Raw genomic sequence first — 26,249 nt, 5'->3', positions numbered from 1 at the left:
GTGCCGGTCAGAGTCGTGAGGAGACCGGTGCCCTGCCCGGTCCCGAGGAGGATCGGTCGTCGTCAAGGCCATAGCCTCGGCATGGGAGTGGAGATGCGGTGCCGAGAGAATGGGCATGGAGGAGTCCATAGGTACCGAAGGGGTGGATACCGGTTGGACGGTATGGGGCTCGGGCCGGTCTGGTACCGAGAGCAGCGGTGCCAAGATAGAGGGCAAGAGCTGCTTAAGTTGCTTGTGGAGTTGTTCCTGCAACTTGTCCTGGAGGATGGCCGCAATGCGGTCATCCAAGGGAGGCACCGGAACCACTTTTTTCTTCTTTGGTTCCATAGGTGCCGCTCTACACTCCGGCGATGAGGGGGCCGATGACGAGGCACTCACCGAAATCGGAGTGGAGCGTTTTTTGGCTCGGCGTGGAGCCGAAAGGACTGGTGTCGTCCCCGAAGAGGGAGGGCGCTCAAGGGTGGAAGGCTTCTTAGCCGGCTTACCTGGCGCCGGGGGCGCCGATGTCGACTCAGGCGGTGTCGAAGTGGTCGGTGTCGATTTCGACGGTGCCGCAGATGAAGAGGTCGAATCCATAGTCGGGCCGGTGCCGAAAAGTAGATTTTGTTGGATTTGACGATTCTTCAAAGTGCGTTTTTTAAGAGTGGCACAGCGGGTGCAGGAATCCGCCCGATGATCCGGTCCCAAGCACTGTAAGCACCAGTTGTGTGGATCAGTGAGGGAGATCGGGCGTGCACACCGCTGGCACTTCTTAAAACCGGGCTGCGGGGGCATGAATGGGAACACGGCCTCCGCAAAATCAAACCCCGAGGCCTGGATCGTGCTAACAGGCCCCGCCGGGGCAGGAACGAAAAATAAATCAAAAGAAAGAAATTTTTTTTTTTTTTTTTTGTAATAGAAAGAAAAAAGCACCCTAAGGTGAAAAAATCGAAAAAAGAACGCGAGCGGGAAGGCAAAAAGGAGTATTTCAACAACGTTGAAAAACACACGTCTTCTTCGCTCCGCGGAAACGAAGAAACTGGGGACCACGCACTCCTCCGTCGGGCGGGAAGGCACTCGCGCACGCGCGGTGCGGCCAACTAGAACTTTCTAGTAAAAAGGTCCGTACCGTGGGCTCCGTCGGTGACGTCACCCATGCGTAAAGAATATGCTGCCTGCTTGTCCTGGGATAAGATGGATTTGCAAGTAGTGTCATAGAAGTTCTCTTATTGAGGGGATGATGAATAGATTCTGATTACTAGATCGAAGAGTCCTACAAGATGCATACGGAATTAGAAGTTTATCAATGAAAGCTGGTTGATGGAAATGTTTTGATTTGAAAGCAGGTAGTAGTATTTTATAGGTAAGATAATGTGTGATGGGCAGCCACTGTGCTTTACAGAGGAGAGGAGTAACGTGGTCAAATTTTTTTGCATGGTAGATTAGTTTCACCACAATGTTTTGTATTAATTGGACGCAACAAATTTCTTTCTTGGTTATGCCTTGGTAGAGAGTTACAGTAGTCTAAAGTTGAAATGACAAGGGAATGAATCAGTATATTGAATGAGGGAGGATCAAGAAGAGATGACAGAGAGGATGAGTCGTAGTTTGTGAAAGCATTTTTGTGTTACGGCACTGATTTGCTGATGGAATGTAAGGTCTTTATCGAGGATTACGCCAAGGAGTTTAACTTTGCTGTCCATTTGAATAGGAGAGAAATCAATGCTAATGGGAGCACAGAGATGTTCATCTGTAGAGGTGGGGAAGAGGACACCTGTTTTAGAAATGTTAAGAGCCAGTTTATTTTGTTGGAGCCAGGAACTGTTTTTATTAAGTGTGAGGTTGATCTCATTTATTTCTTCAGGGGATGCTGAATTTAGCGGATGAAGTAATTGGATATCATCAGCATATGTGAATACTATGAAGCCTATGGATTGCGCTAGGATGAGGAGGGAGGGTCAAGAAGTTACTAAAAAGAAGGGGAGGAAGAGGATCGAGGCCTGAGGGACCCCATAGGTTTGGACAATCGTAGAAGATATAGTGTTATTGAAGTTCATAATTTTGATTATGAAGATAAGAAGAGAACCATTGTAGGGCAATGCCAGATATACCAATAGATTCAAGTCTGCAGAGAAGAGGGGAATGATCAATGATGTTAAAGGCGGATATAAGGTCTAAGGAGATTAGACTAGAAGATTTACGGTGGTCTTTGAACTACAGGATTGAGGTAGTCGACCAATGAGAATACTGTTTTCAAAATCCAGTTTGGTAGGGATGAAGGGCATTGGGTTTTTCGGTAAAGTTGGATAACTGGTTAAAGACCAGTTTCTCTTGTTACTTTTGCTAGGAGAGGTAAATTAGCAATGGATCGATAGTTGGTGATTTGATTTTCTGGTATGTGTATTTGTTTAAATTTAGGAAAAACAAGTGCGGATTTCCATTAATGGGGCATGAGGCCTGAGGATAGGCTTTTCTTGATCATGTCCAATAAGAATGGGCCAAAGATAGAGAAGTGTTTTTTGAGAATAAGAGTTAAGCTTTCGAAGGAATGATTTGGCAGATTAAGACTATGTCATTTTTTTCAGTTCATCAAGGGAGGGCAGTTGGAAATCTGTAAAAGAACTGAATGAAAGAGAAAAATCAGACTTTGGTGAAGTTTGGACCGAAAGTGTAGGAGTGCAGCTAAATTTTGCACCTATAGATTTAAGTTTATCCGCAAAATGCTTAGCAAGAGGTTGCAGTAAGGGAAAAGAGGAACTCGTTTAAAAAATGGAAGTGGGGAAAAACGACGGAGGCCTGGAACTGTCACAAAATCGACCAGAAAAAGTGTCATAAAGCGGTAAGAGAAGCCAAAAAAATCTATGAAGAAAAGATAGCGTAAGAAAACAAAAACTTTAAGCCCTTTTTTAGATATATAAAAGGAAAGAAACCAGCAAGAGAAACAGTGGGCCCTCTCAACGACCAAGGAAGGATAGGGTCAATCAAAGAAGACAAACAGGTTGCCGATAGGTTAAATTCATTCTTTGCCTCTGTCTTAACAAACGAGGACACTACAACAATGCCAGACACTGGGAGGGTATTCACCGGAGGCATAGAGGAGAGCCTAACAACAATAAATGTGGAGTTGGACATGATTTACTTTCAGATTGACAAACTAAGAAGTGATAAATCCCCTGGACCGGATGGGATTCACCCGAGAGTATTAAAGGATTGGGGAACTATTACAATCCTTAGCTAAAATGTCAATTAGGACCGGGCAAATACCAGACGACTGGAGGATAGCAAATGTCATCCCAATTTTCAAAAAAGGATCAAGAGGTGAACCAGGAAACTACAGACCGGTGAGTCTCACATCGGTTCCTGGGAAGATAATCGAAGCACTAATTAAAGATCGCATTGTACAACACTTGGAAAAGCACAACCTAATGAGAGCTAGTCAACACGGCTTCGGGAAAGGGAGGTCATGTTTGACAAATTTACTTCAATTATTTGAGAAGGTGAACAAGCAAATAGATAGTGGATCCAGTGGACATAATTTACTTGGACTTCCAAAAAGCGTTTGACAAGGTTCCGCACGCAAGGCTTATGAGTAAACTACTAAGTCATGGAATAGGAGGAGAAGTGCACGGATGGATCGGAAATTGGCTAGAGAACAGAACACAGAGGGTAACCATAAATGGGAAATTCTCGGACTGGGAAAAGGTGACCAGCGGCATGCCCCAGGGCTCGGTTCTTGGTCCCATCTTGTTCAATATTTTTATAAATGACCTGGAACAGGAAACATCATGCAATATAATCAAGTTTGCAGATGACACAAAACTATGTCGGGCGGTTGGCTCTAAAAGGGACTGTGAGGATCTTCAGAAGGATCTAAATCAACTGGAAGCGTAAGCGATAAAGTGGCAGATGAATTTTAACATAGACAAATGCAAGGTAATGCATCTGGAAAAGAAAAGCAAAGAACATGATTACAAGAAGTCAGGGGTGACATTAGCCAAATGCGAACAAGAAAGGGATTTGGGGGTGCTGATAGACAGAACCCTAAAGCCATCGGCTCAATGCGCAGCGGCGGCGAAGAAAGCAAATAGGATGTTAGGCATGATTAAGAAGGGGATCACGAGTAGGTCGGAAGATGTTATAATGCCACTTTACAGAACAATGGTCAGACCACACTTAGAATACTGTGTTCAACACTGGTCTCCATACCTTAAGAAGGATAAAATTCTGTTGGAGAGGGTGCAGAGGCGAGCCACGAAACTAGTCAAAGGCATGGAGAATTTAAGCTACAAGGAACACCTCGGAAAACTGGGACTGTTCACCCTCGAAAAGAGAAGACTGCGTGGGGATCTGTTAGAGACTTTTAAAATATTAAAAGGATTTGACCAAATTGATCAGGAAGCAGCATTACTGACATTTTCAGATGTGACACGGACAAGAGGTCATAGCCTGAAACTGAACGGCAGCAGGTTCAGGACAAATGTCAGGAAGTTCTGTTTCACACAACGAGTGTTGGGCGCTTGGAATGCTCTCCCGGAGGAGGTGGTGGCAGAGAATACTGTTCTGGGTTTCAAACGCAAGTTGGATGCACACCTTCTTGCAAATCATATTGAGGGATACGGGAAATCCGGGTCTCCAACAAGGAGCACCTAAATGAGCATGTGCGGATTGCCGGACTAGATGAACCTTGGTCTGATCCGGTGAAGGCGTTTCTTATGTCCTTAAGAGCTTGAGCAGAAGGTCGATCTTGATTTGTAGTATGTCTTCTGGCATATGGGGAAAGAGAACAGACAATAGAATATAGGGCAGATGAGTTCTTGGTAATTGCAATTTGTTTAACATTGAATTTTTTCTTTGCTGTATGTAGTGATTTTTTGAAGAAGGTAGTTAAGTTCTTTGTATTTTCTCAGTCTGGAAGATGATTGTTTCTTTCTCCACAGCCATTCAGAAGAACGCAATTAAAGTCGAATTAAAGATAGCTCATGATAGTACCATGGCTTTTTTGTTTTGAAGGAAGATGTGTTCTGGGAGCGACTGGGGGCTAGAGAATCTAGCATTAATTGAGTTTTGGAGAACCAGGTTTTGGATTGTTCTTCTAGGGCAGGGGTGTCAAGAGTCCCTCCTCGAGGGCCGCAATCCAGTCGGTTTTCAGGAATTCCCCAATGAATATGCATGAGATATTAGCATACAATGAAAGCAGTGCATGCAAATAGATCTCAAGCATATTCTTTGGGGAAACCCTGAAAACCCGACGGGATTGTGGCCCTCAAGGAGGGACTTTGACACCCCTGTTCTAGGGCAAGTTGGGAGAAATCCTCTATTTGAAGATCCAGGGTAGAGGTAATGCCACTAGTGGTGATTTTACTGTAGTCACGGGTAATATATGTTTGTGGGGTGAGTTGAAGGTCATGGTTGCATTGTGGCAAGTTTAGGCTAATTAGAGAATGATCAGTCCAGGAAAGAGGAAAGGTTTTTTGGTTTTTAAACTCGGAAGAAAGAGATTTTTGAGCAAAGATCATAGCAATAGTATGACCAACAGAGTGTGTAGGGGTATGAATTAAGAGGAGTTAACAGGATGTCAGAAGTAAGCGAGAGAATATCATTGGTAAGAGGATTGGTAGGGGCATCAAAATGAAGGTTGAAATCGCCTAGAATAATTGGGGTTTCATGTGAAATGCAAAAGTCAAAGATAATAGACTGAAGAGCTGACAGTAGATATCAGGAACAGGGAGAGGTAGGTACAACAGTTGGAAGTGAAAAGGGTAGGGTTTGGAGATAGTGAATTGGAGGATCTCGGCAAACAAGCAGACGGTGCTGCATGTTTCAAAGTTAAGTGGAAGGGAGGAATGGTAGATTACAGCAACCCCACCTCCAGTCTTATATTTGCGATAGAGAGATTTAAAAGTAAAGTTATTTGGGCAAGCTTGATGTAAATATGCATCCTCTCCTTCCTATAGCCAGATTTCAGTAAGGCAAAGAATATGAAGTTGGTGTTGCAGGATAAGGTCATGTACTAGATGGTGTTTATTTTTGATCGAGTGAACGTTTAGGAGTCCAAGTTTGAGGTTGGAAGGAGGGGCAGAAGTTGGAATAAGGGAAGTAGAGAGAGAATTGAGAGGAATAGATAATAGGCATCTTGGTAATGGTGTGCTGGAGAAGAGGGATGGTCGAGGGACGGGTCGGTGACCCCATTGAACTGAAATAGGGCTGCTCATAATGGGAGGAGTGGAGAAGGAGGAGGAGGATAGACTTAGGAAAAAGAAAAGAAGAAAGTTAGGTAAATAATGAAATATCATTGTAGATTAGAGGAAATATTAAGAGCACAAAGGAGGCGCCAAAGGAGCACAATAAGGAGCACTATCTACTCCTTGAGCACGCTCCTTTGGAGTGTGCCGCAAGTGGTACTAAATTTAAAAGCAGGCTACCGATGATGTAATCAGGGGTGGAGCCACCGGCGCCACCGTGGTCTTCAAAGCAATTTGGCCTAAGGAAAGAGTAATCACAGGGTAAGACAATAATCAAACTGGGAGAACTAAATAAAAAGTATAAATCCAACATATAAAGTCTACTAACAGGGCGATTGTATAATAGCAACAAAATGATACCAACAAAAATTTGAAGAATACAAATAGAGGTAAACAGAAGACAAATAAAGTTTACAGAGAACAAACAGAGTTGGGAGATGAGCGGGAGACTTAAACAGTAGTAAAAGCTAATAGTACATTCACAGAAAATACTTACGGGAAAATAATGGGGTCAGCAGGAGTACAGGATTAGAAAGGGAGAGGAGCGATTTAACAGAGGACTGCAAAGAAAGAGTGAGCTAAGAACAAAACAGCTGGTGAAGCAAAATAAGCAGGTAGGCATGTGTCGCAAGTGGTACTAAATTTAAAAGGCTACCGGTTGTATTAGGAATAACTGAAGGAGTGCTGTGCTTTACTGCAGAATAGGAAGAGTTCTCATGTCCTTAAAAGGATATCCTTCTGCAGTTCACGGGAAATGGGAATCAACAGCTCAAATATGGACTCTTGTGTATCTGTAACAGAACACTAAAAAAGTAGCACATCAAAATTACCTCCATAAATTAACTTCTGTCCAGCTACTGGAAAAGCATCCTTCCCTTTTTCTAATTCAATCTTCTCTTTCAAAGCCTTTACCTGTGAATACAATGAGAAAATATAAAAGATTTAAGAAAATCAGATAAGAGGGTTCATAGATTTTTACATAGTAGAATGAAAGAGAAAAGCTTCAGAAAACTATTCTATAAGTCCCGTAGACCTGGGGGATCCCCATAGACCTGGGGCATGGGAGTCCCATAGACCTGGGGCGATCCCTAAGGGGTCCCCATAGGATCACCGCAATCCCCATGCAGACCTCTAGTTTGTACCTTATGTTAGCCGTGGGTAACCAACCGAAATGGTGAGGAGAAAAAACTGGTTGCCGCAGGAACGGTAAATGGCCTTGTCCCCGCAGTTAAGTATTTTGTGCGCGTTGCCTGACATCACCCCTCGCAATCCCGCAGTTCCAACAGCCCCTCCCGATCACCGCAGCCCGGGCATCTCTCCCCATCTCTTCCTTCCCCTTACCTTCGCTGGTGATTCTCATTTTTCTATCTCCAATGGCAAGAGCCTTTTCTCAAGATGCGCGCGGCTGCCAGAAACTTCTCCTCTGACGCAACCGTAAACAGGAAGTTGCGTCAGAGAAGTTTCAGGACAGCCACACGCGACTTGAGAAAAGGCTCGGGCCACTCGGAGACAGAAAAATGAAAATCGCCAGCGAAGGTGAGGGGAAGGAGTGAGGGAGATGGCTGACTGCGGCGATCGAGAGGGAGGGAAACCAATAGGAAAGTATTTCTTCAACTAAAGTTGAAGCAAAAAGAAACAAGTGTTTTCTTACATTTCTTTGCAAATGTTTGGTTGATTATGTTTGCAAATGTTTGGTTGACCCCATTCAACTTAAGACTTTTCTTTCTGGGAAACCAATGAAGGAAGAAGTGAGTGACAAATGATTTTTTAATTAGCCTTTGTTCTTACATATGTGTTTTATTGTTTGATGTTGTATAAGGCGAGGTCATCCGTTTATATGGACTAGTAACAAAAATTCTGATTTTATATACTAGTCTTATGGAAAAATTATGTTCTTACCTGTTAATTTTCTTTCCTTTAGACGCAGCAGATGAATCCAGAAACCAATAGGGATAGTACACATCTACCAGAAGGCGGAGATAGAGAAACTGATTAACAAATGGTCCTATTGGCTGGCACTCCTCCTATATCTCCAGTATAGCTCCTTGTTCAAGCATCCGTAACCATCAATAGGCATAGCATGTAAAAAAAACTTCTTTCCCATAACAAATCTCAAAAGGCAATAATACGGAATACAACCATCAATAATAACCAACTTCGAAAGTTGGAAAAGAAAAAAACCGACAGACAATATCCAGAAAAGGTGGGGCTCTGGATTCATCTGCTGCATCTAAAGGAAAGAAAATTAACAGGTAAGAACATAAGTTTTCCTTCCTTATCAACAGCAGCAGATGAATCCAGAGACCAATGGGATGTAACAAAGCAATCCTCTATCTGGGTGGGAAGAAACGCTGCCTCCACAACAACTGAAGCACTAAATGCATCCGTTGCATGCGCCCCCACATCCAACCGGTAATGCTGAGATAAAGCACTCTTGGAAGACCAAGTAGCTGCGAGACAAAACTCCTCCAAGGAAAAAACTCTGGACCGAACACAATTCTGGAGTCCAAGAAGTAGCCATCGCTCTGGCGAAATAGTCATGAAGTTCTTTCGCCAACCGCTTCCCTGCCATCAAGTAAGCGAAATAATGTCCTCTTGGACCCATCGAGCGATGGAGGCTTTGGACGCTGCCATACGTTTGAGGCGTCCCGTGAAGAATACAAAAAGGGATCTAAACCACCAAATATCGTTAGAAATCTAGCTCGCGGAGAACGCTACGCACTTTCTAAAAATGCAGTGAATAAAAGCACGTCTCCCCATTTCTCCTCACAGGAAGAAGGAAGGAAAAGTGAGTGTGTCATAAAAGAAAGGATGACACCTCCTTAGAAAGAAATTGTGGTACCATCCGAAATGACACCCCAGGTTTTGTAAATCAGAAATAGGAATCCCCGCCAAACAAGACCTGCAACTCAGAAAACCGCTGAGCTGAAGCCATGCCCACAAGAAACCCCGTGTTCAACGGCACAGCCCTTTAGAGTCTCAAAAGACAAGGATGAAATGAAGCCTTCGGTAAACTGCAAAGAAGTACGTTAAGACTGTACTCCGGACAGGGCTTTCTAAGAAGTGTACGAATATACCGTACTCTGTTTAGGAACTGGACTACATGAAGCTGAGAAGTAAGCAGAGAGCAATATACCTAGCCCTTGTAACAAGCTAAGGATGGCACTTGAAGCTGAAGGGAATTGAATGCTAAGCCCTCGGCAATACACTTGTGCCTAAAAAGAACTATGGAAGGGTGCAAATATTGAGAAGCACCCAAGAAAGGAAAAACCTCCAAAAGGAAGCAGAAGCCACAGGTGAAGACGTCTGTATTGCCTGGATAAGAGAAGAAACAACCTGCTTCGCAGAACCCTTACACGTCAGCCATGACTTTTCAAAAGCTAGGTCGCAATACCAAAGTAGTACGAAGATCCATGTTGATCAGACCCTAGGTGAGCAAATCCGGAGATACCAGACAGTCCAGCTGTCGAAAGACTCAACAGAGCATAGCATAGCAAGGATGGCGCAGCCAATCCAGAAATTCTATAAATACTGTGCCCTGAAAGCGAGCTTGAGATGGCAAATCCAAGCCATCATCAGCCAGGGGAAAACACTGAAAAAAGAGAAACCAGAGGCGAGAAAGCCATGTTGCTACCCCCTTTGACTCCCACTCCCTGTGCCCGCCGAAGAATCTAGGAAGCTTAGAATTTTGAGACGAGGCCATGAGGTCTAGTTCCAGGAGATCTCACTTCCATAAAAAGAGCTGGAACGCCTGAGCCAAAATTCTCAATATCCAGGATGTAGAAGATTTCACTTCCATAAAAAGAGCTGGAACGCCTGAGCCAAAATTCTCAATATCCAGGATGTAGAAGATTTCACTTCCATAAAAAGAGCTGGAACGCCTGAGCCAAAATTCTCAATATCCAGGATGTAGAAGATTTCACTATTACTAACATTTACACTTTCTAGAGCGTACACAGCGTACACACTGTAACATACAATAAATGGGCCATGCTCAGATTTCGCAGAGAAAAAGTCTATCCAAACTCTTTTCCTGGCCCATAAAATGATCTGCCAACAGAAGAGGAAGATGAGGGTCCACCCATTAAAGTAGAACCACAACTTTACCCGCCAATTGAGTACATCACCTATTACCCAGGCTGTAGAGAAATACCCCCATCATAATACTGACCGAAAAGACCTTCAGCATCATTCCGGAAGAATGGTCTGAAGCTCCAGAAACAGTAGCCTGACCACGCTTCAGAATAGAAGAATGAACAAGTACTGAGTCACCTCTTAAGACCAGACTCCTGGAGCTGAGGATGGAAGGCACCGAGCCCCCCAGCCCGACAGCCCGGGATGTTTGGTGGCCATGAGCTAGTCCAGCAAAGACCGAGGCATGCCTTTGAAAAGAGAAATCTCGCCGAGCCACCAAAACATACAGAGCGATGCTTGAGGAGCCTACCAATAATTGGAGCCCTGAGATATTGGGAACCACCAGAACAAAAGCGACAACTGTAGCATTATAATGGGAAAGCAAGCCGAAGTTCCCAGTGGAGTCAGCAACATGGATCCTAAAACCTGTACAGAATCCCATACTCTTGGTCATGGTGACAGAAGAAGAATGCAAACCTGAGACTCATCGCCCTAGTCTCTGGGAAGAAACACAGTTCTCTCCTATATGAGTAAAAACATCTCCCCGATATACCTATAAATAGTACAGGAGAAAAGAGCGCTGTGCCAATTCGAAGATTCACGTCCAAAGAACTGAGGAAAAGAAACCACCCTATTCGTATCAGTCAAATGGCCCGATTAGAAGACGTCCGAATCAAGCAGTCAGTCAAGAAGAAATTAGGTGAATCGCCTGGTAGCGCCAAAATGCTACCACTGCCCACATTTTCTAAAATGTTCATGAACCCTTGGGTAGGCAAAATGGCATGTGCCAAAACCAAAAGCGCTGCTCCAAGAGAGGAAAGCAAACCTAGTGCCGATTCGGAGTCCATAGTGAAAATGTAAATATTCTCCCAGTTTTTCTGCAGAAATGTTTAACCCTGAGAAACTAATTCAGCAGAATGAGATCCAGCCTGCCCAATGCTCCCATCTTGGGCACCATGCAGTAAGTGGAACAATGTCCCTTAGTTCCCGAAGAACTACAAGAAGTGCCCTGAGGACCAGTAACATTTAAAAGGGAAATACAAAACACAGAGACTCCAAGAACGAACCGGAAACCTGAGGAGGATGCAAAGTTGCAAGCATCCTGATAAATGTGCACAGCCCCATGACCTGACATTATAGCATCTTCTCCCTCATGAGAAAGCCGGAAGAGTCATTGGAAGAAGTCAAGATTCCCTCAGAATGAAATGCAGAAGGTCAGGAAACGGCAGGATGAGAACTGTAGGATCTGTAAGAAGAAAGAAATTCTCCTAGGAAAAAATCAAGTTTCGCAATGTAAAGAGGAGTATACTGGAACCATGAAAACAGTACTAACTCCATGCAATGTGAGCAAAATACGTATGTCCTTTAAAGTGAATACATACTAGACACAATCAATATGCTGCATCTACCGCCCCGTGGAAAACAACAGCGTCCTAGGTAGCAGACAAAGCTCACATCGCTTATGAGAGCTTCAGGGATGAGGCTAACAACCACATAGCGTGCGCTCCTCCGCGGGTTTGATAGAATAGGTAACTGGCTCCTGGTTAGAAGGAGCTGCACAGCCCTTCCTATCTGGTCGGAGGGTCTGTCTAGCATGTGCCATGAGAAGATGGCGATAGGAGAAACCAACGTGATAAGCATGGAAATCTGAAGTCCAGGCCCTCTCAGAAATATAGAAAGAGAGTCCTGGCCGCAGGAAGATGCGAAGTGTCATTATGCCCATAGAGACAGACCAAACTTGGAACTGTTAGTACTACCTTTAGGCATATATATCCTATGCCACTACTAGACACATGCAGCGCAGCACAGAGGCCCAAATAAGAAGGACAGTTACCAACAGACAAAGGCTCAATCTGCAGGGATCCCAAGAGAGACAAAGATACCCGTGTGAAATATACTGTGCCGTGAGTTGCCGTATGTCGACCCAGTCCGGAGACAAACCGAGACCGGGTGACCTAGCACAGGTCAGAGTCTGTCTGGTAATCCCCTTGAGTGCTAACCCCAGAGTCCGATTAAACTAGCAGCTTCCTTCAAGGGAATACAGCAGGAACACAGACATAGACATATAAATCTGCCCAAGCTTCTCCCAAAGCTGGTGAAACACGTACAAATTGTCTGAACCGGAAAGGAGAGAAGCCGCGGCATACCCTGACCAAAGTCAGTTGTAAATAAATTACCGGAACGCTGCAGCTCTCCCGCCATCGCCGGAGACCCAAGCGCACGCCTGATTCTCACTGACACGTGGCCGCTGCATCAACACTCCTAGAAACATAAGTCAGATTCAAGCCCCGCAAAATTTACCCTGCCGCTGCCTGCATAGAAAGAAAATCAGACTCGGGGAATAACCAGAAGAACGGTGCGGTGCTTCCCACAGCGCCGGAAAAAACATGTCCCATCTCATGTGCGCTGCTATAAATCGGCACCTGCACAATCAGCTGCACATGGCCGTGACAAACACCGACGAAAGAGAGCCTCGGAGTAAACAGGACTACTACTGCTGCACTGAAACTCAACGAGGAGAACAAGTGCGAGCATGAAATTGCACCACTACTGCCGCGCTGTAACCAACAAGGAAACCAAGCGCGTGCATGCAAAGGGCAGGAAAGTCCCGGCTCCCTCAACGGATTTCTAGTCATAAAGCTTAGCCTCAATAAAATATCCATTCCTTAAACGTATGTTGACCGAACTAACAGTACTAAGATTCCCAAACAGAAGCTGAAGTTCAAACAGTAAAAAACACATACATACTCACAAGCTTGTTGTTAGGGCCGGTTGAAGCCAGTTAGAGCTGGATGTGCAGCACTAACAGAGCAGAATGTAGCAACTGTGGTCTCCCTTTTTTTTTTTTTTTTTTAACGTAGAGGGAAAAGAAGAAAAAAATCGAGACCCAGTCAGACCCTCTAGCAATGGAGGGAGGGTGAGGCAGGGACCTGGGGGGGCCCAGGTGCAACCCCTAAAGCCAGCACTGTTCAGCCAGACACCCCTGTCTCACTGAAGAGAAAATCTCAACAGGATAAATAGCACTGCCAGCTCACTGAAGAGAAAACCTCAACAGGAGAAACAGAATGGCAGTCTCACTGAAGAGAAACCTCAACAGGAGAAAATAAAGTTCCAGTCACAGCCAGAATCCAGGAGCTATTCGAATAGCAACCATCACCTACTGGGAGATAGAGCATACTGGAGATACAGGAGGCGTGCCAGCCAATAGGACCACCTGTTAATCAGTTTCTCTATCTCCGCCTCCTGGTAGATGTGTGCTATCCCCATTGGTCTCTGGATTCATCTGCTGCTGCTGTTGCTAAGGAAAACCCGTTACATTAACGGGTGCTAGAATATATGTGTCTGTGTTTATTTCTGTCTCTCTCTCTCTCTCTCCTTAGCCGCTTTCTGTATTTCGGTCTTTTTCTCCACGGCTGTCCACCCATTCTCCCTTCCTTTTACCTACCCTGTCTCCACCACCACCCCTTCACGGCTCCCCTTATCCAGCAGCAGCCCTTCTCCCTTTTTTTTTTTTATCTCCCCCCTGTACATCAGCACCTCTTTTCTGTCCCCCATAGAAACAGACGGCAGATAAGGACCATGGCCCATCTAGTCTGCCCACTCCAATAACCCTCTCCTACCTTTGTGAAGAGATCCCACATGACGATCCCATTTTGTCTTAAAATCAGGCACGCTGCTGGCCTCAATTACCTGTAGTGGAAGACTATTCCAGCGATCAACCACCCTTTCGGTGAAGAAGTATTTCCTGGTGTCACCGTGCAGTTTCCCGCCCCTGATTTTCCACGGATGCCCTCTTGTTGCCGTGGGACCTTTGAAAAAGAAGATATCCTCCTTCCACTTCAATACGGCCCGTGAGACATTTGAACATCTCGATCATGTCTCCCCTCTCTCTACGTTCCTCGAGTGAGTATATCTGCAATTTATCCAGCCGTTCCTCATACGGGAGATCCTTGAGTCCCGAGACCATCCGGGTGGCCATTCGATGGACCGACTCAAGTCTCAGCACATCTTTGCGGTAATGCAGCCTCCAGAATTGTACACAGTATTCCAGATGGGGTCTCACCATGGATCTTTACAATGGCATAATGACTTCGGGCTTACGGCCGACGAAACTCCTACGTATACAACCTATGATTTATCCAGCCTTAGATGAAGCTTTCTTCACTTGCTTGGTAGTCTTCATGTCCTCACTGATGATCACCCCTAAGTCTTGTTCTGCTACAGTCCTCGCTAGATCTCACCATGGCTGCCAAGATGCATGACTTTACATTTTTTGGCATTGAAACTTAGTTGCCAGGTCCTGGACCAACGCTCCAGTAGGAGTAGGTCGTGCACCATTCTGTCAGGCACTGTGCTTTTGTCTGTTGTGTTCTTGCCTACTACATTGCATAGTTTGGCGTCGTTGGCGAATAGCGTTATTTTACCTCGAAGCCCCTCAGCCAAGTTCCTTATGAAGATGTTGAACAGGATCGGGCCCTGCGGCACTCCACTAATCACCTCCGTCGTTTCGGAGGGAGTGCCGTTCACCACCACCCTCCAAGTCAGTCCCCAACCCATGCTGTCAATGTGTCTCCCAATCCTATAGAACTCATCTTGCTCAACAACCTGCGGTGTGGTACGCTATCGAATGCTTTGCTGAAGTCCAAGTATACGATGTCCAGGGATTCCCCAACATCCAGCTTCCCTGTCACCCAGTCAAAGAAGCTGATTAGATTGGATTGGCAGGACCTCCCCTTTGTAAATCCATGTTGACGGGGATCTCGTAGATTCTCCTCGTTCAGGATCGTATCCGACTGGCGTTTGATTAGAGTTTCCATTAGCTTGCTCACTATTGATGTGAGACTCACCGGTCTGTAGTTCGCAGCCTCCGTCCTGCATCCTTTTTTGTGGAGTGGAATGACGTTAGCCGTTTTCCAGTCCAACGGAACTCTACCTGTACTAAGGGAGAGATTGAAGAGCGCAGATAGCGGTTCCGCCAAGACATCACTTAACTCCCTGAGTACCCTGGGGTGTAGGTTGTCTGGCCCCATCGCTTTGTTCACCTTGAGATTAGACAGCTCACAGTAGATAGTGCTGGGCGTAAACTCGAAATTACGAAACGGGTCTACCGAGCTATCCCTTGTCTGCAGCTGAGGACCGGATCCTGGCGCCTCACGGGTGAAGACTGAGCAGAAGTATTCATTTAAAAGTTTAGCAGTAGGTCTCCCTTCCTTTTTTCTTCCCCCCCCCCTTCCCCTGTCCATCAGCACCTCTTTCCTGTCCCCCTGTCCAGCAGTTGGCCTCCCTTCCTTTTTCTCCCCTTCCCCGTCTGTTCCCCTGTCCAGCAGCACCCCTTACCTCGCGTCTGGCCGACGACAGCCGTGGCGGCCTGCAGCCGCCAAGAGCCACCGCGGCCAACAGCCTCCGCCTAAGCACGCATGCGCACTCCTACCTGCGGGGCCCTACAGCACACAGAAAACGGAACATGCAGGTGAGAGTGCGCATGCGCGCTTAGGCTTTTATTTTCCTATATAGTAAAAGCCTAAGCACACATGCGCACTTAGGATTTCGTGTTCCCTGCTGCTGTGGTGTGTGATCCGTGGCCGCCAAACCGGCGGCAGGGAACATTCTGGCCACTCCCCTCCTCCCGCCCTCACTCACCATGGAAGCCAGGCAAGCTCTCTCCCTGCCCGCGTCCTCGGCAGGGAACACACCTCCCGCTCTCATTCGCTACTGCCACCGCTGCTGATCCTCCTCTAAAGAGCAGCCTGCGATGGTGGCCAGCTTTAGCGAACCTTGCAGGCCGCTCTCCAACCTCGGTAGCACGTTCCCTCTGATGCACGGGATCGCGTCAGAGGGAACGTGCTACCAAGTTGGAGAGCGGCCTGCAAGGTTCGCTAAAGCATGCCACCATCGCAGGCTGCTCTTTAGAGGAGGATCAGCCACCACGATCGCCAAAAAGCAGAGTCCTGCATTTGTGGCAACAAAGAGAATTTACAAGTGAAGAATGAGAAACATTAGGTTCATGTCGAGTGCAGGAATGTGACATCACCCCATGACGGAAACTGTGAAGGTGATTATATATGAAGTTTGATTATACTCATGTAAAACCCTCTTTAAGGGGAGGGCTCTGCTAAGGGTAGCCAAATCTTTTCAATTTTAGATCTCCTAGGCGAGAAAGAAGTTGCCAGACATTCATATCTGTGGGTTAGCATTATGGTAGCGCACCAAAATGTAGAATTGAGGAGATTAGATTTCCAGTTCGAGAGAATCATTTGAATGGACAATGCGATTAAAATGTCAAATAGCTTTTTCTGATCAGTTGTCAGATGGTCAGAAAGAATGTAGGATCTAAAAATTAGTATCTCGAAAGATAGTTCTGAATATATAGGTAGGCAACTACAGATGTGTATCCAAACTGCAGTCCAGAATCTAATATAATAAAACGCTAAGCGCGCATGCTCACTCTACCACTGTGTTACCTGATCTGTAGTTCCATGGTCGGCAGAATGTGCATGCGCGCATACAAGGGTCCCTCACTCCGTCTAACATAGCGGTCCCGGCAGCGACTCCCCCCTCCCGTCCTCACTTCGTCAAACTGGCCGGCAGCGCTGAACTCCCTGCTCTCCACCTCTCAAGCTGCGGTGTCGGCTCCTCTCACGAGTCTGCACCAGCGTCGGAGAAGGCTTCCGACGCTGGCGGGGATCGTGAGAGGAGCCGCCGCCGGCACTTTTAAACTTGAAAAAAAAAACCTTCAGCCGCAGCAGGCCAGCCCGCGGGAAGGGAAGGGGGAGGGGCCGAACGGAGCAGGCCAGATCGCGTTAAGAGAAAGTAGGGGCCGAACAGAGCAGGACAGCTCTCGGTAAAAGAAGGGAATGGGGGGTGGGGGGAAATGCTGCTACTGCTTCACAGGGACCTGGAGGGGAAGGGAAATACAGCTGCTGCTTCTGCAAAGGAAAGTGGGGGGGGGGAGAGAAGGGAATGGGGGGGAAATGCTGCTACTACTTCACAGGGATCTGGAGGGGAAGGGAAATATCACTGCTGCTTCTGCAAAGGAAAGTGGGGGGGGGGGAGAAGGGAATGGGGGGTGGGGGAAAATGCTGCTACTACTTCACAGGGAGACCTGGAGGGAAAGGGAAATACCGCTGCTGCTTCTGCAAAGGAAAGTGTGGGGGGGGGAGAGACAGAAAGAAATACAGACAGACAAAGGAGGCCAGGGAGAGAGACAGACAAAAATAAAGATAGACAGGGGACCAGAGAGACAGACAGAAAGACAGACAGACAGACAAAGGATGCCAGGGAGAGAGAGAGAAAAATAGCAGGAGGGTGAGAGACAGAAAGAAAGGAAGAAAGAGGCAGGAGCAGGGAGAGAGACATAAAGAAAGAAAGACAGACAGGCATATATTCTAGCACCCGTTAATGTAACGGGCTTAAACACTAGTATTAGAGATAGATATATATAGAAAGATAGATAGATAGAGAGAGAGAGAGAGATTTCTGCATTCATAATTTAAAATTAATTTTAAAAAGATGTACATTCAAGTTCTGTGCATTAGAGTTATAATGCTTCTACGATTAAAAAAAAAAATCCAAACAAAAACAAAATCTCAGAATGCAGATTTCTAAAAATTACACAAACATTTTTTGCCTGAGCATCTTTGTAATGCAAATGCCAACAGCATTTTGTGGTCCATTCATGCACTGCCAGCAGTACCATCTCCTAAAGCTACTGACTTTTCATTGGACTGCGTGAAGGGGAAGGAGAGAGGAACAGTCACTGAAGGGAAATAGAGAGGAGAGGGAACACACTGGAAGAAGTGGAGAGAAAAGGGGAGGGAGGAGCAGACGCTGCATGTTAGTGGGGAGGGGAGAGAGTGGAACAGACACTGAAAGGAAGTGGGGAGGAGAGAAGGGAGCACATACTGGATGGAAGGAGGGGATATAAAAGGGCACATACTGGATTGGGGAGACAGGTACCAGATCTGAGGAGAGGAAAGGAGAGATGCTAAAAACCACCTGGGGGAGAAAAGGAAAGATGGAAGGGAAGAAGTCAGAGATGCCAGACTATGGGGGGAGCGGAGGGAAGAAGGTGGGTGCCAGACCAACTGGGGGGGGTAGAGGGAGAGATGGAAGGGAGGCGGACAGTTTCTGGTAGAGGCGTACAAGCAGATGCCATCTGAAAGAAGCAGAGAGAAGGCAGAAAGTGGATGTAGAGAATGACACAGGGGTAAATTTGTCTCTGTCCCATTATCGCAAACCATCTGATCCCATCCGCACAAACTTTGAATAGTTTTATACTGAACTTATTTTATTAAAGTATAAAAAGAAACAATATTTTGTACAATTGTCATTTTATAAATCAAAGTTCTGGCTGCCGAACTAGAGGAAGAAATCTTCAGCTGGCAGGGCTTTGTTTATAAATGATTATCAACACAACTAATATACTACTTTATCCTAAAGCAAAAAAAAAAAAAAAACCAAACCCCCCCCCCTCAAAAACAAATTTTTTCTACCTTTGTTGTCTGGTTTCTGCTTTCCTCATCTTCTCGTCATTCTAGTCCTTCCATCTACTGTCTACTACCTTCTCTCTGCTTCTTCCATATGGCATCTGCTCTGTTACTGTGACTCTCCTTCCCATCTCTTCCTCCATCCCCACCTCTTCCTCCATCCCCACCTGGTCTGGCACCCATCTTCTTCTCTCTGCTTCCCCCATAGACTGGCATCTCTGTCTTCTTCCCTTCCAGCTGCAGATTGTAAGGTTAGCGCCCCCCCCCCCCAAAAAAAAAAAAAAAAAAAAGTAAAAATGTAAGGTTTGGAGGGGTTATATTGAAGCGGCCTTACACTCCGAAAGGTCCCGAGTTCAATATCCTCACAGAAGATTCATTAGGAAGTAGAATCAAATGACAAACACCACTAAGAGTGCTTGCATAAAGAATATATTATAGAAATACAGAAAAGCAAGAATCATAAAGATTACAATTAAGCAGAGAGCAAAGCAGTTTCCCTGCCTTACAAAGTCGAGAGACAGAGCGAAAAGGGGGGTGGGGGGGAGATGGTCTAAGCTTCAAGTTCCAGGGATATAGCAAGAGAGCGGGTGAAGTTGAGAGGGGCTTTTTTATAGATTGGAGTCTTATTCTAAAAAATAGAATCTATTGAAGTTAAGTATCCCCATCCTTTGTAAACTGTCTGAAACAATGGTTAGTTTCACTGATCAGAAAGGTGAGTTAGGTGTGCGAGACTGTAGAAGAATAGGGGGAGGACCTGTCCATTACAGACTGGAGTCAAATGTAATTTCCAGTATGCCTCCGACGATATCTGTGCACCTGGACCTATTGTACATCCTAAGCTGTACATCCTTAGCATCAGACATTAACTCATCTTCTTAACACCTCTTTGCACCTATTTACTGCTAGGTCCTCTAAGCACTGACTTAATTTAGTCTGTTTGCAATGACATTCCCTAAGGTCAGACATGAATGATATGATTTCCCATAGGCCTTTGCTGACATTGGTAAAGCCAGCAAGTTAAGGCAGGGCTGACACAGATATTTACCTAACAGGTGTTATCCAGGGACAACAGGCAGATATTGTCACTGATGGGTAACGCAACCGACGGAGCCCCGGTACGGACAACTTAGAGTGAATCGCACTTTAAGAACTTAGAAAGTTCTGGCTGGCCCACACCGCGCATACGCAAGTGCCTTCCCGCCTGACGTAGGCATGCAGTCCCTCAGTTAAGATAAGCCAGCTAAGAAACCAACCCGGGGAGGAGGGTTGATTGTGAGAATATCTGCCTGCTGTCCCTGGATAACACCTGTTACGGTAAGTAACTGTGCTTTATGCCAGGACAAGCAGGCAGCATATTCTCACTGATGGGTGACCTCCAAGCTAACAGAATGGGAAGGTTGGCCATTAGGAAAATAAATTTTCTAATACAGATTGGCCGAAGTGCCCAACCCTCCTGGAGTAAGACTCCAGACAGTAGCGAGAAGTGAAGGCATGAACTGAGAATCAGGTGGCAGCTTTACAAATTTCCTCAATAGGAGTACATCTGAGGAAAGCCACAGAAGCTGCCATAGCTCTAACTTTATGGGCTGTGACACGGCTCTCCAGAGCCAGTCCGGTCTGAGCATAGCAGAACGAGATGAAGGCGGTGAGCCAGTTGGAAATCGTTCTCTTGGAAACAGGATGCCCCAACTCGTTTGGAGCAAAAGAGATGAAGAGTTGGGGAGAAGTTCTGCGAGGCTTTATACGATCAAGGTAATAAGCCAAAGTATGCAAGGCCGCTTCTCCAGGATGAGAATGAGGTTTAGGGAAAAAAAACTAGAAAGACAATCGGCTGATTGAGATGAAAGTCAGAGACAACTTTTGGCAGAAACTTTGGATGTGTGCGCAGAACCACCTTATCATGATGGAAAACTGTGAAAGGTGGATCCACTACTAGTGCTTGTAACTCACTGACCCTCCTGACAGAGGTGAGAGCAATAAGAAAGACCACTTGCTTGCTTCGGGCCGAGTCGGGGAGGTAGCAGGCACAAGCAGGCACCAGGAGAGAGCGTGAAGGAGGCTTAGGAGAGAGCGAGGAGGACACGAGGGAGGAACAGCAGGCAAAGGCAGGCAGAGTGGGGTAGAGGCGAGAGAAAGCTCCGCCCACCCCCCACGAGTCACCAGTAGCGTCGGAGCGCCCGGACTCCCCCTTAAAAGGAGGAGAACCGCGGCGCCAGGGCACTTGCTTCGGGCCGAGTCGGGGAGGTAGCAGGCACAAGCAGGCACCAGGAGAGAGCGTGAAGGAGGCTTAGGAGAGAGCGAGGAGGACACGAGGGAGGAACAGCAGGCAAAGGCAGGCAGAGTGGGGTAGCGGCGAGAGAAAGCTCCGCCCACCCCCCACGAGTCACCAGTAGCGTCGGAGCGCCCGGACTCCCCCTTAAAAGGGGGGGAGCCAACAGCGCGCAGCCGCACCACTTTTACACCTCACACACACTGAGAGACTAAAGAAAGGAGAAGAAGAAATGGAGGCAGTAGGCACCCAGCGGAGCTTCCCAGTATACTGCACAGAGTGTCATATGTATGACTACCTCCCCTCCGGGAGGCAGGCGTACATATGCAGTCGGTGTCAGGAACTGGAAAGCCTGAAGAATGAGGTCGGGAGACTGCAGGTCAAGGTCCAGGAGCTGGAGGGGCTCCGTGCTTTAGAAGAACCGTGCTGGGCAACTGAGGACCCCACCAGAGACAGCCACATTGAGGAGCAAGTTAGGGAGCTCGAGAAATTCATCGAGGAGGCCTGCAGGATGGTGGGGGTACAGGATCACCAGCAAGTCGGACAGGACCCAACTGATGAAAGACAGAATCCACCAGATGGAGGACGGAATCCACCAGACGCCGGGGGAGAAGGACTTTGTGGAATACCCGAGCAGAGAGAGGGGGCCAAGACCCACCAGAACTCTGAGGGAGAAGTAGAGGACCACACCAAAGATACAGACTTAAGACCAAAAAGGAAACTGAAGAAGGGGAAATCTGCAGTCATAGTGGGTGACTCAATCCTGAGAGAAGTTGACAGTCACGTAGCAGGAGGGAGAGAGGACCGGCTAGTGACATGTCTCCCAGGGACAAGAACGAAGGACATCACCGACAGAATCGAGAGGATCCTAGAAGGAGCGGAGACAGAGGAGACAGCGGTGATAATCCACGTTGGAACAAACGACGTCAGCAGAAGAAATTACAGCAGGACTACGCTAACCGAGCAGTTCCAGACCCTGGGAAGGAAGTTGAAGCTGAAGACACGGAAGATAGCTTTCTCAGAGATCCTGCCAGTACCGAGGGCAGATGTAAGGAGGCAGACCGAGCTGCAAGCCATAAACGCATGGCTGAGGAGATGGTGCGAAGAGGAAGGCTTCCACTTTGTAAGGAACTGGTCAACTTTTTGGGGTAAGAACAAGCTCTACAGGAGGGACGGACTGCACCTGAGCACGACAGGAACAAGAATGCTGGCAAATAACGTCAAGAGCACAATAGACAAGGCTTTAAACTGAGGAGAGGGGGAAAGCTGACAGTCGATCTGGTGTCGACGCTTCGGGAAGGAATATCAAAGGAAGACACTGAAAGGGAAAAATGCAAAGTAGGCCTCCAAGGCAAGCGGGAAAATTGCGAAAAAGAACTCAAAGACGAACTACAGGAGTTCAAGGAACAAGTGAAATTAGAGAGCGAAAAGAAGGAAAAACAGCAGGAACTAAAAGGACATGCAGAAATGAGGAAGACAGCTGAGGACAAAGACATCACACCATGGGAAGGGGACGAACAAAATGGGACTCAGGTGCTGGCACCCCAAGAAGGGGACGACAAGAGAATCAACCCACAAGGAAGAACAACAGGGAAAGTAAAAAACCAAAACTTAAATTGCTTGTACGCCAATGCAAGGAGTCTACGGACCAAAATGGGAGAGCTGGAAGTCATGGCCAACAAAGAGGACCTAGACATAATTGGAATCACAGAAACATGGTGGTCTGAGGACAACAAATGGGACGTAGTACTACCAGGTTATAAACTCTATAGGAAAGACAGGACATGTAAGAAGGGAGGAGGAATAGCGCTATACATAAAGGACTCCATTCACTCGACCAGGATGGATACGGCAACAAGGGCAGAAGGTTTGGAATCGCTATGGGTTAAGTTACCAGGAAGAAAGGGAGCCGACACAAAATTGGGACTTTATTATCGCCCACCTGGACAGCCAGAAACAAGTGACAATGACCTAGAAGCAGAATTGAGGCAGGAATGCAAAAGCGGAAGGGTGACGGTTATGGGAGACTTCAACCACCCTGGGATAGACTGGAGCATTGGACACTCCAGCAGCGCGAGGGAAACAAAGTTCCTGGAGGCTGTGAGGGATTGCTTCTTGGAGCAGCTGGTCCAGGAACCGACACGAGGAGATACCACTCTTGACCTAATCCTCAACGGTCTAGGGGGCCCCGCAAAGGAGGTGGTAGTAGTAGGGCCACTAGGAAACAGTGATCACAACATGATCCAGTACAAACTAGAAATGGGAACATCAAAAGTGAAGAGAACCACAGCGATGGCACTCAACTTCAGAAAAGGGAACTACGAAGCTATGAGGAAAATGGTGAGACATAAACTCAGAAACAGCTCACGGAAGATGGAGACCGTAGAGAAAGCCTGGTCCCTACTCAAGAACACGGTGCAAAAAGCACAAAACATGTACATCCCCAGGTTTAGGAAAGGGCGCAAACAGAATCAAACAAAAAACAAGGTGTGGATAACAAAGGAAGTGAAGAAGGCGATAAGCGACAAGAAATCATCTTTCAGAAAATGGAAAAAGGACCAAACTGAGGAAAACCGGAAGGAACACAAAAAACACCAGAAAGAGTGCCACCGAGTGGTTAGGGAAGCAAAAAGAGAATACGAAGAGAAGCTGGCTGGGGAGGCGAGAAACTTCAAACCGTTCTTTAGGTACGTGAAGGGGAGGCAACCGGCAAGGGAGGAAGTGGGACCGTTGGATGATGGAACCAGAAAGGGAGTGGTAAGAGAGGAAAAAGAGGTAGCAGACAGGTTAAACAAGTTTTTCTCGTCGGTCTTCACGAGCGAGGACACATCCAATGTACCAGAACCTGAGGAGATTATAAGTGGGGATCTAGATGAAAAGCTGGAGCGAATAGAAGTAAGCCATGAGGATGTCCTACGACAGATAGATAGATTAAAAAGCGACAAATCACCGGGCCCGGATGGAATCCACCCAAGGGTACTAAAAGAACTGAGAAAGGAAATAGCGGAAACACTCCAGCAAATATGTAATCTATCATTGAAAACTGGGGAGATCCCGGAGGACTGGAAAATAGCAAATGTCACGCCTATCTTTAAGAAAGGATCAAGAGGAGACCCGGGAAACTACAGGCCGGTGAGCTTGACTTCGGTTCCGGGTAAGATGATGGAAGCACTTATTAAGGACAGCATCTGCGAGCACATGGAAAAAAATGGGCAGCTGAGGGAGAGCCAACATGGCTTCTGCAAGGGAAGGTCTTGCCTCACAAACTTACTACATTTCTTTGAGGGAATAAACAGCCAGATAGACAAAGGGGAACCCATAGACATAATTTACCTCGACTTCCAAAAAGCTTTCGACAAGGTACCCCACGAACGGCTGCTTAGGAAGCTGTGGAACCACGGAGTGGAGGGGGATGTATACCGATGGATTAAACACTGGTTGGCGGGCAGAAAACAGAGGGTTGGAGTGAAGGGCCAATACTCAGACTGGCAACGGGTCACGAGCGGAGTTCCGCAGGGGTCGGTGTTGGGACCGCTCCTGTTCAATATATTTATAGACGATCTGGAGACAGGGACGAAATGTGAGGTTATCAAATTTGCAGATGACACCAAACTCTGCAGCAGGGTTAGAACCACGGAAGACTGTGAAAACCTGCAAAGGGACCTAACGAAGCTGGAAGAGTGGGCCAAAAAGTGGCAGATGCGTTTTAATATAGAGAAATGCAAGGTCATGCATGTTGGGAAAAAGAACCCGATGTTCAGCTATACAATGGGGGGAACATTGCTAGATGTAAGTACCCTTGAAAGAGACCTGGGTGTGCTGGTGGATACAACAATGAAAGCATCAGCACAATGCGCGACAGCCTCAAAGAAAGCAAACAGAATGCTGGGTATCATCAAGAAGGGTATCACGACCAGGACAAAGGAAGTCATCATGCCACTGTACCGTGCAATGGTGCGCCCGCATCTGGAGTACTGTGTCCAGTACCTCAAGAAGGACATAGCATTGCTTGAGGGGGTCCAGAGAAGAGCGACGAAAATGGTAAGAGGTATGGAAAACCTTTCATATGCCGACAGGCTAGAACAGCTGGGGCTGTTCTCCCTGGAAAAGAGGAGACTTAGAGGAGACATGATACAAACTTTCAAGATCCTGAAAGGCATAGATAAGGTAGACAGGGACAGATTCTTCAGACTGTGGGGAACAACAAGTACAAGGGGGCACTCGGAGAAACTGAAAGGGGATAGGTTTAGAACCAATGCCAGGAAGTTCTTCTTCACCCAGAGAGTGGTGGACACATGGAACGCACTCCCGGAGGTTGTGGTGGGGCAGAAGACACTACAGGGATTCAAAGAAGGTTTGGATAAATTCTTGAAGGAAAAGGGGATTGAAGGATACAGATAGAAGTAAGGATAGGTTTTTTTAGGGCAGGAAACACTTGACAGGTCATGGACCTGATGGGCCGCCGCGGGTGCGGACCGCTGGGTGCGATGGACCTCTGGTCTGATCCCGGTGGAGGCAACTTCTTATGTTCTTATGTTCACTTTCCAGGTAAGAAACTTGAAATGAGCTGTGGCCATTGGTTGGTTCAAATGGTGGTTTCAGCAAACTGTAAAGAACCACATTAAGGTCCCAGAATACAGGTAGAGGCTTGAGAGGTGGTTTCACACTGAAAAACCCCTTCATGAATATGGATATCAAAGGATGAGCAGTAAAGCACAGTTACTTACCGTAACAGTTGTTATCCAGGGACAGCAGGCAGCTATTCTCACATATGGGTGATGTCATCTATGGAGCCTGGATGCAGACAGCCTCGCAAGCAGACTTGCTTGTAGAAACGTAGAAGTTGAGTCAGCCGCACCGCGCGTGCGCCTTCCCGCCCAGCGCAGGGCAAGTCTCCTCAGTTCAGATAGCTAGCAGAGAAGCCAACCAGGGGAGGTGGGTGGGTTGTGAGAATAGCTGCCTGCTGTCCCTGGATAACACCTGTTACGGTAAGTAACTGTGCTTTATCCCAGGACAAGCAGGCAGTTATTCTCACATATGGGTGACCTCCAAGCTAACCAGAATGGGATAGTGGGAGTGTTGGCTATTTAGGAGAATAAATTTTGTCATACTGTTTGGCCAAATTGTCCATCCCGTCTG

General features: G+C 46.8%; 1 protein-coding gene across 3 annotated transcripts in view; it reads right to left on the bottom strand.

Annotated features, from left to right (window-relative positions):
• Window positions 1-26,249, bottom strand: part of RAD23B (RAD23 homolog B, nucleotide excision repair protein) — a 245,740-nt gene that overhangs the window by 202,357 nt on the left and 17,134 nt on the right. For 2 of the 3 annotated variants that reach the window (XM_033918631.1, XM_033918623.1), the window contains exon 2: window positions 7,052-7,133. The exons of the other annotated variant lie outside the window; for it this stretch is intronic. Coding sequence is in view for 1 of the 2 variants with exons in the window: in XM_033918623.1 (XP_033774514.1) it covers window positions 7,052-7,133 (82 nt within the window). In the remaining variant the exon portion in view is untranslated. The remainder of the gene's footprint in view (window positions 1-7,051; window positions 7,134-26,249) is intronic. 3 annotated transcript variants of the gene reach the window in all.

The sequence above is a fragment of the Geotrypetes seraphini genome, chromosome 1 (assembly GCF_902459505.1).
Source record: "Geotrypetes seraphini chromosome 1, aGeoSer1.1, whole genome shotgun sequence".
NCBI lineage: Eukaryota > Metazoa > Chordata > Amphibia > Gymnophiona > Dermophiidae > Geotrypetes > Geotrypetes seraphini.
This window is presented reverse-complemented; position numbering and strand designations above follow the sequence as displayed.